The sequence below is a fragment of the Talpa occidentalis genome, unplaced genomic scaffold, assembly GCF_014898055.3.
Source record: "Talpa occidentalis isolate TD23 unplaced genomic scaffold, MPIMG_talOcc4v2.1, whole genome shotgun sequence".
Taxonomy (NCBI): Eukaryota; Metazoa; Chordata; class Mammalia; order Eulipotyphla; family Talpidae; genus Talpa; species Talpa occidentalis.
This window is the reverse complement of record NW_026555331.1, coordinates 119,258,832-119,273,789: the sequence shown is the minus strand read 5'-3', so window position 1 is coordinate 119,273,789 and position 14,958 is coordinate 119,258,832. Positions and strand designations below refer to the sequence as shown.

The window sequence follows — 14,958 nt, the reverse complement described above, 5'->3', positions numbered from 1 at the left end:
ATGAACTCGTGGGGTGCTCTTCTCCCTACTGCGGAGATTTAATTCATCGCAGAAAGTACATCAACCAATCATTTTGGACCTTCATACTGCTGTTCGCTAGATGTTGGCTTCTGCATAAACTCCGGGAGGGTTTGCATGAAGAAAAAAAAAAGCAAACCACAATTGAAAGGAAAAAAATGTGATGGAACTGCTGATTGATATCTTAAATCCTTTTAAAAAAAAGGCTCGGTATCAATCAATGTAGCAAGCAACAGAAACACTGCCAATTCATAAATGGTGCAGGCAAATACCAATTAGATCATCTAAGAGAAAATCTGTTTGCTGGGGTGAAAAAAGTCAACAGTTTTTTCCTATGTAATTCCTGCTGCATTCAGAGTCAGGTTTCAAAGAAGTCCTGTTTGGGCATTAAAGTGACATTTTAAAATATCTATGAAAACTGCAGTTTGAAAAAAATTAACTCCCAGTAATTATTAACACACAGCCTATATAGTTAGAAAAAGAAAAGATTTTTGGATATATATTTTATTTGACAGTGTTTTAGAATATCATACAGTAAACAAGATTTCTGTAAAAGTTAATTTATCCATAGTGGTGCGTTTCATAAAAATAGTTGCTCACTTACAGTCTTTCTGTGACTATTAATACATGGAATTATATTTATAGAGATACAGCTGTACAGGGTAAATTCACAGCTAACACTACACAGAAATATTATTTGGAATGGGATTTAGATGATGTGCTGTCTTCACAGGTTATGGATTACAGCCGCATAAAGCAATTACTGCACAAGTAGTAGCTGTGAACTGTGCAAATTAGAGTTTATGCAAGCGTAATCTCAATTTTTTTTTTTTCCTTTTGTAACACATGGAAAATAAAGGTCAGAGGATACAGTACCGGGACGTGCAGCTACACTACAGAAGCATTGTCCAAAACCAGATTCAATAAATTAATGGCAAACTATACTGGATTTCTAGTCCAGGGGAGAAAGACTAATTGATATTAAACCAAAAGTATTATAAACTGCTACATGTGTTTGTGCTTTTGTTTATGATGAATGGGCTTCATTTTGGAAATTGCTTTTTTATAAGCTGCAAGACCCTTCACTAGAGGCTTTCAACCATATTCTCCTCTTGTCAAACAACTAAACTACTCCTATGCTTGATGGAAATTAAATGGCTAGTGTTCAAGACACAGCAATTACAAAGAGAGGGAAAAAGTCAGCCAAGGGAGGCTATTATGTGTGACCTGGTGCGATGAACCCGATCTCCCCATTTTACTTATTTGTCTACAAGTGCAGGGAGGTGAGGCTTATTTGCATTTGAACTCCAGTAAGGGGCAGACTATGGAAAGGAAGAGGCCTCACTCATTCAGGGCATATTAAAGAGAAATTGCCCTCAGAAACATTTTGCCTTTTAATATTTGTAGCTACAAGTAAGTACCAGCAGATAATTAATTGAAGTCAGAATTTTCCAGAAAAATATTAAAACAGCAGGGAAGAAAGGAAAGCCTTAGAATTTTACTAGGGGATCAATCAGAGCGCCACGAAAATAAACAGAAACATGTAAATGTTGCTAAAGAGATAAAATGTTGGGAAATATAAGACAAAAAAAGCAACCTAAATAGAAACAAGAGAATGAATAAGATAAGCAGAAAGGAATGCTATCAAGAGTCATGTTCTTTAATGAAAATAAACTGTTTATAAGTGATTTTTTTTTATTATTAGAGATTCATTATAATCTGGGCAATGTCGGAGAAATACCTTGCCTCTGTTCTGTCAAAGTGAAAAATAGTAATGGAAGAGGAAGGGTTTAAAAAAAGACAGTAAGTGAAATTTAACATTGTTGACAAAGAAGCTACTATCTCTGCTAGCCTGAGACAACAGGAAAGCCTTTCACAAAGGAACTGCAGCGTTGCCAATCGTGATTAAACCAATTGTTTAATAACCTTCAATTATAAAATTCATATTTTAGATGAAAACCAATTAAGATCTATGCGCTAAACTGCAAAAATCAGACTATGGCAAACTGTTCCCTAGGATACAATTTTTAAAACCTTTTTTCCCTACCACTGAAAATGTACAGAAATATGATTTGATCACAGAAATGGCAGTAAAAATGGCATCACACCAATGAATTCACTAGATTTCTAACTCCTCCTGCAGGATGCAGGCAACGGTGCCGCTAGTACAGTGATGGACGCCGCGGGTGAGCCATGGAAACGTCATGGGCGAACAGTTCTGAATGTTTCAAAGAAACCCTTTAACCCCTGTCTAGATATGTCAAGAACAATTTATTTACAACTCTTTAGATCAATTAAAAGATATAATCTTGTCTCAGTTTCAGCTTGCTCCGTGCAGTTTGATTTTTAAGGCGATATTCCAGTTTGTGATTGCTCTTAACTTGTCCAGTTTCTTGATATAAAGTTTGGAGGACATCCAAATCCTTCATGCAGTGGGGGGGATTATTTTTTCTTTCTGTTTTACTAAAGCTACACTGCACTGTCTCTCTGTGGTGTTCTTCACGTTATTTTGGTTCTTCCATAGCTGCCCAAGCCCCCACAACGGAACTGGGGGCCTTGGGGGTCAGTTTAGGTCTGCGCGCGGCCCGTCCCCGCTCGCTGGACACAGGGGCCTTCTCGTCGCTGCGCCCAGGCCCAGGGCCCGTGGATCTATGCGGATGACAGTGAAAATAAATTAAAACGCCGTGAGACGGAACCTAAGAAGAAACGGCCTGCAGCGGCGCGCGGCTCATCTGCTGGCGGCCGAGGCGCCGGGCTTGAGGGCGCCCGGCAGCTTGTCGGAGCCGGGCACCTTCCAGGGCCCCGGGGCGACGGCGGCTTTGCGCCCCGGGGCGCTCCCGGGGGCCGCGCCCCCTGCCGGGGGCCCGCGCGCGCGCCCGCCCTGCCCTCGGCCTCCCGCGCGCCCGGGCGCTCCGCCCCGCCGCCTGCCGGGCCCGCGAGCGCAGCCCCGGGGCCTTCGCGCCGGCCGAGCTCGGGGCCCGCCGCGGCGCGGGGTCCCTCCTTCCCGCCGGCCCGAGCCGCGTCCGCCGCGTCCGCCGCCGCGGGCCCGAGCGGCCTGGCCTCCGAGGAGGGCCTGCCGGCCTCGGGCCGCCCCTGGCCGCCGGGCGCCTCCTCGAGCCTCGGCCGCGCGGCCCTGTGCGGGCTCGCCGAGCGCTCCCTCTGCTCCCCGAGGCGCTGCTTCTTCTGGCCGCCGGCCGAAAGCTCCTTTGGTTTCCTAACGTCGTGTTCCCTTTTGATATCCCAAGCCGGGTCTGGGCTTATCTGGTGGGAAGGGTCGGAGGGTGGGGCTGGATGTGATGGAGAGAATGGCGAGAGGACGTCCTCGAGGGAGACGCCTACTTCCGGCAGACCGGGGGTGCCGGCAGCGGGAGGACTCCAGGCGGGGGGTTCGTCTGTGGGGCAGGAAGCACAGGCGTTAGCGGCCGCGCCCGCCCAGTCTCGACGCCCCGGCAGCCTCCCAGGCCAGGGACGAGAGCAGCAGCCCACGGCCACTGCTTTCGGGGTCCCGAGTGCCCGCCGCCCCCTCCCTCACTGCCAACGGGGCAGCCGCAGCCCCTCACCCCCCGCCAGGGGCTTGGGGTGCTTGCCACCCGCTCCCCTCTTTGAATGACCAGGCGAAGCCCGGCTCCATCCATCCCTTCATCTCGGCCCTTTCTAACTTGCGGGGGAGCCGGCAGGTGTGACAGGCCCACGCGGACGGCTGCCTGGACCGCCCTCGAGTCACTGTTTCTCAGGTTGACAGCTGGGTCACCTGGGGTGGTGATTCCCGGGGGCCAGACCCAGAGAGTCCAGTAGGAAATTCTCTGTAGTGTTAAGAGGCACCCAGATGGTTCTGAAGACGGGCCATAAACCAAGCTCTGAGAAACACTGGTCTGAGTTGGGAGAGTGACTTATCTCAACCGTTAGGTGTCACTCAAAGCATGATTCTAAGCTACCCACAGAGAAGCTCGGAGTATGGCTCAATTCACCTAAACATTGTCTTATCTTGCAGAGATCACTGATTCTCCTTAATTCTTTTTAGTAGTTATAACATTATAGAAGGCCCACGACTAAGATAAATGATTCTTTCTAGGAAGCTTCGTTTCAACATTTATTTGGGATTTACGATGGCTCTTACTTGGAACAAAAGTTTGAGACAATTTACAACAGAACACGTGAATAAATAGAATGACGACAACGAGAATGGTTGTTTTAAAAGCAGCCACTGGTCAGAAGCCAAGTAGGCGGACAGATGTGTTAGGAATCTGCCTTGAGTTAGTTACTAAGAGCACTAACATTACCCTGACTTTCTGGCCACTAAAGTAAAATTAAGGCAGGGAAATCCAGTGCAATGAGCTATTGGTATTTGTGAAGAATTTGTAAGGAATGTCCCAAGACCTTTGGAAATCCGGACGTTTTGGAATACCATTCCAGAGTGTAATTTTTCTTCATAGAATTGACATATGGTCATGCGTGGGGAGCAGAGAAGCCACACTGAAGTCTGTGTGGCAGGAGGTGGGTAAGGTTCCTCACACCAGCCTCCCACACTCCAGCCGCTGCATGCAATTAAAATTCCTGCCTCTGTAACATTAAGTGAGACTTCGATCTGTGGACTTCAAGGGTCTTCTGTTTTGTTCACAAGTTGAGGATTCTTATTTGTTATCTTTGACACCAGTTTATAAAGAGATGAGGGGAGAAAGAGGACAGAGGGCTTGCTCGTTCCAAAGGCTATGGCCATATGCTGAATAGCAAATCAGTAACAAGTTTCCCCTTTGCTGTGAAATTTGGATGATGTATTTAGTGCACGATGTTCCTTCTTTCCCTAATGGACTGATACTCATAGTCATGTTCACAGAGTAAAAATTCCTTGAAAAGCACCAGAAAATCTGAAATCTAATCCTACTGCTGGCATTTACCACTGATGTGATTTTGGACAACCACTCGAGCTCTCTGACCTTCAATTTCTCCTAACGTAAGATAAGAATAAGATGTCTACCTCCTAGACACTTTCAAAGGGAAAAGAAGCTTGCAGTGAAAGGCTTATCATGAGTTACATTTTTCTTCTATGCCCCAGCAATTGCTTGTGTATGGACTGGGCTCCAGTGAAGGCCACACAAACTAGTATACTTGCAGGTAAGCCAGCCATTCCCCTAGGCTGTGGTTCTCAGGTGTATCTTTGCTCTACGCCAGGTATCCTTGATCACCTCAAGGAATATTCTGAAATTCTCAAATATACATGTATTCAGTGAAATTGGAGTATTTCTGCTTCTGGCTAGGTTGGAGTTTTAAAATCAAAGTAACATGGTGGACAGCAACAACTCTACTACCTAGGAAATACTGTTGGAAGGAGTTTAAGAATGGGCTTCACAAGGCCTAACTAGAGGGTAGTTGTGCAATGGTAATCTCTAGCTTGAACCTTGCTAATGATACTTCACATTTTAATAGCTGTTTTCCCCACCATTAGATCACATATGGTGGAGTCAATTAACTGGCCTCAAATTACTTCTGAGGTCTAGGGAGGTTGGTATTATTCACATTTCCTGAAGGAGAAATTCAAGCAGGGAGAGGTTAAGTAACTTGACCAAGATTACAAAATGGGTCAGCCAGGAGTAAAATGTTGGGTTTCTTTACTCTTTTTACTTACTGAGAAAATTTTCCTAAGATGTTGCCTTGCAAATAAGCTCAAAGCAAGTGTAATGGACGTGCTCAGTGGCCACTGCTGACCAGCAGGAACTAGATCCCTTCATTAAACAGAACACTTAGCATTCATGTATGAATTTCTTACTTATAATGATAAACTAGAAGTTAAATTATTCAAATATAAAAATACAAAAGAATACCCCATTATAAATGATTTCTCAGGTGTTTGTATATAGATTATTAAATAGTTAGTGGGAGAAACTAAAGCTTAAATGTTTGAAGCCACTACTGATTATGAATATTTGTCAGAAATTAAATGAACTAGGTCAGAAAGTAAAATGACTTAAGGATGGACATTCATTATGTGGTTTAATAGTTTCATTTTTTGGGACAAGAATTCTCCAGCAAAGCTCCAAGGGGCACCAAGGGCAGGCAGCAGATTGTCCCTTCCCCGCCTTGCTCCATCACCTGCCTCACTAGGGTGTTGTCATTTATGGTCAGCAAGAGTTTTCATGAAATCCTGATCACGATAACCACAAGAATTTACAGCATCAGCTCTGGCTCTTTCAAACCTCTCTCCTCTCTGTTTTTTGTTGAACCTGCCCATTGTCTGGTGTGGTCAGGCTTGCTTACGAAGTGGTTGCCCAGGAAGTTTAGCTCCACACATCTATTCTTTCCGAGACAGTCTACCCAGAATTAGAAATAACAGTGACCCATCTTAGACAGAGGAAGTCGACCACAGGGGTCTGCTGGAATGCCTGCAGCCCCTCCCCTTTGTCTAAACCATGTCCCTGGGCACAATGACTGAAATCAGAAAGGAAAAAGCCTTTTATTCCAAACTGGTTTCCTCTGCCTGCCCTGTGCCATCTGCACCCAAGTGAAACTGATCTTGCAAAGGTCACCTATGATCTTTATGTTCTCAAACTCAGAACACAAGGCGTCTTCATGCTTTAACACACCACATTTCACATAGCCAATTACTCCCAGCAACAAAATGGACTCAGCCTCCACAGACTCCGTTCTCTTGCTCTTTATCCTAGTTCTCTGGCAACAGCTTCTCAATATACATTGAAAGCTCCCCTTCTTTCACCTGCCCTCTAAATGTTGGCATTCCTCAGGCTTAGGTCTCTCCTATGTGTGGTCATCTCTTCTTGCACCTTCTATACGACAGTACTCACAAATGTTTCTGCTGAGCTCTGTGTTACCAGCTTTGTGCTGGCATATCCATCTGTCTACCTGATATTTCACTTGGATAGTTCATTGGTACCTTCTACTGAACACATCCAAAGTAGAAATTTTTCCTTCCCAAGTCTACTATGCACTATCTCTATTTCCCCATCTTGGTGAACGGCACAACCATCACTTGGAATCATCCTTGATTCTTTCTCTTCTTTACCTCACAAATAAAATCCACCTGCAGGGCTCACCAGTTTTATCTTCAAGTATATAAACATAGATACAAGTAGAGCCGAACAACTTCATCTTCACCTTTCTAGTTCAAGAGATAATCCCTGAAGAATGAGCAGTGGGGGGAGGGTGCCCAAGATAATCACACTTAAGAGAAAGCTACAGGGTAGCATCTTTCTTTTGGGAGTACTGCTAAAGACAAATTTTAAGAATGAATTTTAGTGTTGTTCAGAAAAGAGAAGTGACATATCGCATATTGTGAACCATACACCCTCCCTAGAGCTCAGAACCCCGGACAACTAAACTAGCTTACCAGGCTCAAGGGGTGTGCCTGCCAAGTTGTCACTTCTCCCATGGGCTACACTAACCTACTCTTCTCTTTACTTCTACTCTTGCTTTCCTCCCATGATTATTCTTACAGCATCTGCAATGTCTTTGAGAGTAAACTGAATCATGCCATTCCCTTGCTTAACATTTTCAATGGATTCTCACGCTCTTAGATTAAAATTTAGAATTACTGGGGCCTCCCCTGGTGGCGCAGCGGTTGAGCGCTGGGCTGCTAAGCTGCCTGCAGCCTCTGCAGCACCGGTTCGATCCCTGGCCCCCAGCGAGGGTCCCACATGGTGTGACAGACCTCTCCAGTCTCGCCCGCTGCTCTCCTCAGCAGTGTATTTCGTCAGTCTGCCTGTTCTGTTCCCCGCTCTGGCTCTGATGAATTTTCTTACCCTCCCGTGCTTCTGACCGTACCCAGTGCTTGTATAAATAAATAAATCTTAAAAAAAAAATTAGAATTACTGACGTAATCCCAAGAGCCAGAATGATCCTGGCCCTACCATCCTTCTCAACTCCATCTCTCTCCCCGATTCTCCGCTGGCATTTGTTCATTGCCTCAAATGCACCAAGCTCAGTCTCGATCCTGAGATAGCAGGGCTGACTCCAACTCAGAAGGTCCTCTCCACAACTAGGTACATGGGGGGTTCTTTGTCTTTCTTTAGGACTTTCACAAATCACCCCAGAGAAGCACAATCCATAGTGGATACTCTGTTCTGCTCAATAACATCTTGCTTTTATTTTCTCACAGTATTTATAAATTATAATTATATATTTGTTTACTTATTTGATTAATATCAGTCTCAACTACTGGTTGCAAACTTCATAAATGCAAAGACCACGTTGGTCTTGTTTTTCATAGTGTCCTTAATACCTACGATAGTGTTTGACACAATAATAAGTTCTCAGTGTCTATTTGGTAGATGAATAATATTTTGCAAAACTAGAAATGCAAGACTTAAACTAAATGCCAACTTGAGGGACACTTCAAGGTGAAAGATCTTTCTTTAAGAAATAATCTGCCATATGGATGTTAACTAAACTTATTGTGGTGATCACAACATATAAATGTCAAATAATTATTCTGTAGAACTTTAATTTATACAGTACTATTGTCAATTACATCTTAATAAAACTGAAAAAGTTTTCAATAAAGTAGGAAGAGGTTAAACAAAGAATAATTGTTGAAAATAGATTTGTATCTATAACTTTGAATGGGATGATAGTGTGGTGAAATGGAAATGTGTGTTTGAAGTGGGAGAGGAAATAAATGTGGTGGCAAGAATACAGAAGGGGTACGAAAGTGATAGAAAATAGTTTGGGAAGAGTTCTTGGCCTTTGTCAGTGACCTAAGAATGGAGACCGACAGAGAGTCTCTGGATCCAAGAAAATGCGGTCAAGTTCCCCAGAAATTTATCAGATGATCTTTTCCCTGTTAATCTTCTCAGACGTAATGATGCAATGCCTTTGCTTAAAGGAACTTCATCCCTGTGGACTCATTAATCAGCATGCCAGTAAGTATTCAGATGAACCCACAGGTATGAGAGAGGCTGAGTATCATATATTCTTTAGGTGGAGAACAAAACCCCTCCCTTAAGTTGGGATCAAGTGTCATCATCCCCTTTGGTTGTTCTACCCCATTTGGGTCTCTTCTAGAAAACAGACCAATTAATTCATAATTATATATCATTAGTATATATGTACATGGATCTCTCTCTCTCTCTCTCTCACACACACACACACAGAGTATTATCTTTGCATGAAAGATGTCCAACTATGCAGCAATATTGAAAAAGAAAAAGCACCCCTTTTATTTCATATATCTGAGATAAAAATAACCTCATCTCTTGTGTTTCAACAGCCTGTTTATTTTATGGACTATAACCCAAGTGATAGTAACCAGAGTGGTAAGTCACTCTGCAACAAGCAGTTTATTCCTGCTCCACACCTCACCTAAGAGCCTCAGGGTTCCCAACTTTGGGCTGAGTGCTCCCACCTCCAAGTCCTGAATAAAGGTTCACACTGTTCTCTTTCTCTCAGCACAGGGCTGGGCCCACAGTCTAACATGCTGCCTTTTAGATGGGTGTGTTCAGGAAGGTGATAATAGTGTTGTCACTATTGATATGATTAATAATGGCAATAGCGAACACGGGTGAGATGCTTGCTAGATACCAGGTATTCTTCCAAGCCCTTGAAATGTATTTACTTACATGGATACATGTAAACTTGCAAACCTACTGATGAGGAAAGTGAGGCACAAAGAGGTTAAATAAATTGTTTTGGGCTACACAGCTGGTACATAATGGAACAGAGCTGTGGATGGACCTTCTGAATTGGATAATCTACAAGCTCAGTTTTCCATGAAAACTCACTAGACTCCTATATTCTGCACTATTTTGATGAAGGAATGGGGTTCATTTGCTGGGCAGAAATTTCCATCTGAAGTAACTGTCAGGCAGACCTATCATTATTCCAAATGGAGACACTGAAATGCCATCTGTGTTTGAAGCTTGGACACAGAAGGATGGTCGCCATAGTTAGAGCACTGATTTCTGAAAATGTTGGAAATATGAACTGGAATCAGAGAATAATGAAATTAGATTTTGTAAGGGCAGGGATTTTTCTTTGTACTCTAAAAATAGTCTTCACAGTGTGACACTTTGAACCTGGATTGAACTGAAAATACTAATTCTAGGTAGTGGAAATATTGAGTCAGTTTGAGACATACTTTTAAGGCTCAAATGAATAAAATTATTCTGCAAAGAGATCCATGGATTTGCTAAGTTTCTCCTCATAAAAACCTTTCCGCTTGCAATCTCCCTTTGGCTGGGTTAGAGAATACTGATGTGGGTGTATTACATTCTATTTTCTTCCAATTTAGAATGATAGAGGAAAATATCAAAATGATTACAGGAGATCAAAGGACAATAATGTAAAGTCATTTGGTGGCAAAAAGAAAAATCTTTTAAGGATGTGTTCACACCATAGTGGTTCATTTGGATCTGTTCAACCATCACTAAGGTGATTGCTTTTTGTAACAAAATATAGATAAGAAAAATGTGCATTAAAATTTTCTGAACAAATTCAGAAAGTAATTGTTTTACTTTGCTTTTTCCTTGGCATTGTTTCCACTCTGGAGGCGTTGTTAATAGCCTTCAAACATATATTTGTTTCACCGTTATTACAGAGAGATGTAAACTAGGTGTAATAAACATTAATAACTTTAAAAATTGTGACCATACTTGCTCATTGATGCTTCACATTTACACTCATTTTGAAGGCGCGATCAAATGCGCAGGAGGAAACCTGCGTTGTTTTACTATCTACAGGGCTGCAGGGGCAAATCTCAGCACTAGATGGCGCTGTTGGTAATGGAGCGACCACTAAGGGCGTGCTGCTTCTCTCTGGGGAATCCTGCTGTAACCTTTTAATTTTCACAACTAAGGTTGTTGAGAGATATTCAGAAATTAAATATTTCTAAGAAATATTTTGCTCTTATCCCTATTTCACAGATGAAGAAACTGAGACATTAACCAATTTCCCAGAGATATTCAGTTATTAAGGATCAGGAAGACTACCATACAACTACAAACTACTACTTTTTTTTCCAGTGCTTCCTAACCTTCCCCACCTTAGGAAACGTATGGAAAAAGATAATATTTAGGCAGTGCACTAAAGACAATGTGCACTAAAGAAAAGTCTGTACACAATAGCCAAGCCCTTCCTGTGTGCCGCAAGGGCCAAAGTACATAAATAATTGGCATGATTTATCACAGCTGTGTCAAGAGCACAGATTCGGACACTCAGTCCTATTTTCCAATGAGGTAAAGTTTCTTGGTAGCCCAGATTAATCTTGGGATGTGAGGATGTCCAGGGTTCAGTCTGAATTAGCAAAATATCTGCATTACAAGACATATGAGGGGCCTCCCTGGTGGCGCAAGGGGTTAAGTGTCAAGAAACTAGCGCAGCTACTGCAACACGAGTTCGATTACTGGCCAGGGAGTTACCCATAGGACGCAACAGACCTCTCCTTTCTTGCCATCTGCTCCCCTCAGCAGTGTACTTCAGTAGATCTGTCTGTTCTGCTCCCCACTCTGTCTCTGGTGAATATTCTCAACCCGTGCACCTCTGGCTTGCACCCCAGCTCTTGTATGCATCAATAAATAAAATCTTCAAAAAAAGACATGAGAAAGTAGTCTATTTCAAGCATGTTTTGGAAAGTAACACAATCTTCTTTTGCATAAAATCTTAAAAGAAGGCCCAATACATTAACAGGTAAGAATGGAACTGCTTTGGCTAAGTGGAATGGATGAACGCCAAGCCTCTTGCTGTTTACCCCACAGCCACCTACAGTGGGTCTGCAGGTTATTTCTCAGGAACCTTGAGGCTCTAACAGTACAGTTTGAAAACCTACTTGAAGAAGAAATCTCGGGCCTCCCCGGTGGCTCAGCAGTTGAGCTCTGGGTTGCGAAGCTGCCCGCAGCCTCTGCAGCGACGGTTCCATCCCAGGCCGCTGGTGAGCGTCCCACATGGCGCGCGGACCCCTCCTGCCACCCGCTGTTCCTCCCCGCCCTGGCTCTGGTGAATTCTCTCACCCTCCCACGCTTCTGACTGTACCTAGTGCTTGTATAAATAAAATAAATCTTAAAAAAAAAAAGAAATCTCGCAAAAATCCACTAGGTTGTAGGAAAAGGAGCAAGGCAGGGGAGATGGGTTTCATAGATAGTTTTCTAAGTATTAGTGGCTTTGAGCTGGACCCCAGTGAGGGGAGATGAAGCAGACAACCCAGTAGAGAAAAGAGAACCTGGGTAGATCATGGAACTATTGCATAACTTGGTTATGGTAGAGATTATAAACAACTATGTATGTTTTTTAAAACTGGCAGAATTTGACACACTGTATGTAAATTGCACCTCCATTTGAAAAAAAAAAATTAATAGAGCAGATAAGCTGTTTCTAACCCTGGTGAGAAGGCTTTTAAAATTGGCTGTATCTTTTGCGAATGTTTCCACCACCAACTTGCTTAGTAACCTCCTTCCCTCCCTTGTCACTGGACTAAGATACTCCTCAGTCCAATGAAAGTGATAATGAATTCTGAGTTCACAGAATTAGCAGACTCTGATTTAAAGAGGTTTTACTTTAATCTTTAGAAAATGCCTTTAATCTCAAACCTTTTCTAGAATTGTGCTCTTCATCACAGAAATACAGCCCTGTGTGAAGTGGCAGTGAGCAGTGGCAGTAAGGGAGAATAATCAATCCAAAGGTAGCTATTTCATAGAGAAATGATGGCCACTGATAATGGCCCTCCTTTGCCAAAGCTGAAGGAAATGGAAAGAGGTCAGTCAGCAGATGCTCTTGCGGCCCAGTTAATGCTGTGTCTTTGAGGGTAGTGAACACCACCTTCCTCATGACCCTTCAGCTGCCTTTGTAAGCCATCCCTGGGAGAGACTCAGATGTAAGATTGATTCGCTTCCAGACTCAAGTCCCACAAGTGTTATGCGGCAGTATTCCCACCAATATGTCCTCAGGGAACAAGGTCTTTAAAAAAAAAAAAAATATACATCCCCCAGGGGGCCTCCCTGGTGGTACAGGCAGCTGAGCGCAGCTCTGTGGAGCTGATGGCAGCCTCTGCAGTGCCGGTTCGATCCCCGCCGGCCTCAGAGCAACCCACGTGGCAAGCAGCCCCTCAGCAGTGCTTTCGTCTGTCTGCCTGTTCTGCTCCCCGCTCTGTCTCTGGTGAATCCTCTCACCTTCCCGTGCATCTGGCTTGTGCCCCGGTTCTTGTATAAATAAAATAAATCTTTAAAAAAAAAAAATACCCCCCCCCAAACTCAGGCTGTTTAAAAAGAACATGAAATAGTGGAAACAGCTGTTAATCTGGAGTTCAACAACAAAAATTGAATATTTTAGTTATTGTATTTTAGCAAGGCTACCCTGAAACAATTTTTTTGTATCCAGTTTTAATTTTCAAAACACTGTATTGCCCGGTGGCACTTGAGCAGCTGCCCTGGGCTCCGCACGTCCCCTGAGGACACGGAGGGAGAGCAGGGCAGGCGGGCCAAGTGAGGGGCAGTCCTGAGCTCAGATGGGGTCCCTCTGCATCCTCAGTGTGGCTCTGCGTGTTCCCTGCATCGTCTTTCTGCGGCCTCCAGGGCAGTGCTTTCTTTCTGTTATGGATCCTGGCCTTCTCTCTCCCTTTTACTGTGGCTGTCGCCGCCTGCTACTCCCAGCCCACCTGGTCAGGCAGACTTTCACAGGCGCTTCAGATGCACAAACTCAAGGGCAGCATACGCCACCATTGGCTTTTTTTTTTTTGACGGGGGCCTAATCAAACACCTCGAGGTATCAGGGTGAGCTGGTCTGGCCTGGTCTTGTGGGCAGTCTCTGTTCATCTTGTCTCTGTTCAATTTGCCAGAAATGTTCCTGCCTTAGCAGCATATAACCACCACCTTCCAGAGCAGCAATCCCTGCTTGGCCACGAGACTACGGAGATGGCCAGAAGGGGGCTTCCACTATGGGGCACCAGCACCTGCCCCATCACCATCTTGCACAGATAGCTGCGGAAACATTTTTTTTTTTCCATTTAACAAGCATTCATTGAGCACCCATTGGTTGTTATACAGGTCTATGCACTAAAATACACTTGTGAAGAGAGCAATGTTCCTATCTGGTAAATGGTTCAGAAAATTAATGTACAAAAGGGCAATAGATAATCTGATATGGAACAATACAATGCAGGGTCTGGCACTTCTTTCCCACATATCCTGTGGAAGGTGCTGTGAACTACAGCTCTGGGGGAGCATGAACAGTTATAGATCTTCCACCTGGACAGTCCACCCAGGAGAGCCTGGTGCCAAGGCAAGCAGGGGCTGGGCTGCCACAAACCTGGGCCCCATGGGCCTGCTGCACCTGGTCCTGCTGGGGTCACAGACTGGGCTCTGAATTTCCTGGTGATCTTTCCTGGTGAACGTGCCCCCTTCCAGAGGCAGCTAACGATGTCGAGAACCTTCCTATCCATGGGGATGTGAAAGGCCTGCATCTTCTACAGTAACAATAAGGAACAAACGGTGATTCTATTTGAGACCCTGGTAGCCCTCCACGCTGTTCACACTGTAGCTCGCAGGTGTGAGGGGACAGCAGGAGGGGCTTGGATGTACAGTGGGAGGGGAATGATGGGAGTGGGGTCCACAACATTATGGAGGCCTCTGGGGACAGGGCTCTGGGTGGGGGCCGGGGTTCAGGATGGGGTGGGGTGGGAGCTGGTGAGGCAGCACTCACCTTAAAAAGAGAGTTTTAGCTGGTTTCTGATAAAGGTTGCCTATGAATTTTTATTTCTGCAAACAAAGTCTCAGGCCTTCTTAGAAACAAACTGATGGATATCAATTTCAGTAGCATTTAGGGTTCTTATATAATGGTTGATTTCAAGCTGGTTTAATTTCATTTTAGTAAAAGATAAAACTTTGCATTGGAATCATTTCTTCAGAGATAAAATTGAACCGAGAAAAAAATACCAGAAACTCTATTTGACTATTACTGTGACTGATGGTTTATCAGGGTCTCGGGTTTTTACAGGTCTGTGCACAT

General features: G+C 44.1%; 1 protein-coding gene across 1 annotated transcript in view; it reads right to left on the bottom strand.

Moving 5' to 3' along the window:
• Positions 1–2,701: 2,701 nt before the first annotated feature.
• MAGI2 (membrane associated guanylate kinase, WW and PDZ domain containing 2) overlaps positions 2,702–14,958 on the bottom strand; it is a 1,147,386-nt gene continuing 1,135,129 nt past the window's right edge. Inside the window, 2 exon segments of the mRNA XM_054692500.1 lie at positions 2,702–2,853; positions 2,856–3,410. Of these exon segments, the coding sequence (XP_054548475.1) occupies positions 2,747–2,853; positions 2,856–3,410 (662 nt within the window). The 3' untranslated portion in view covers positions 2,702–2,746.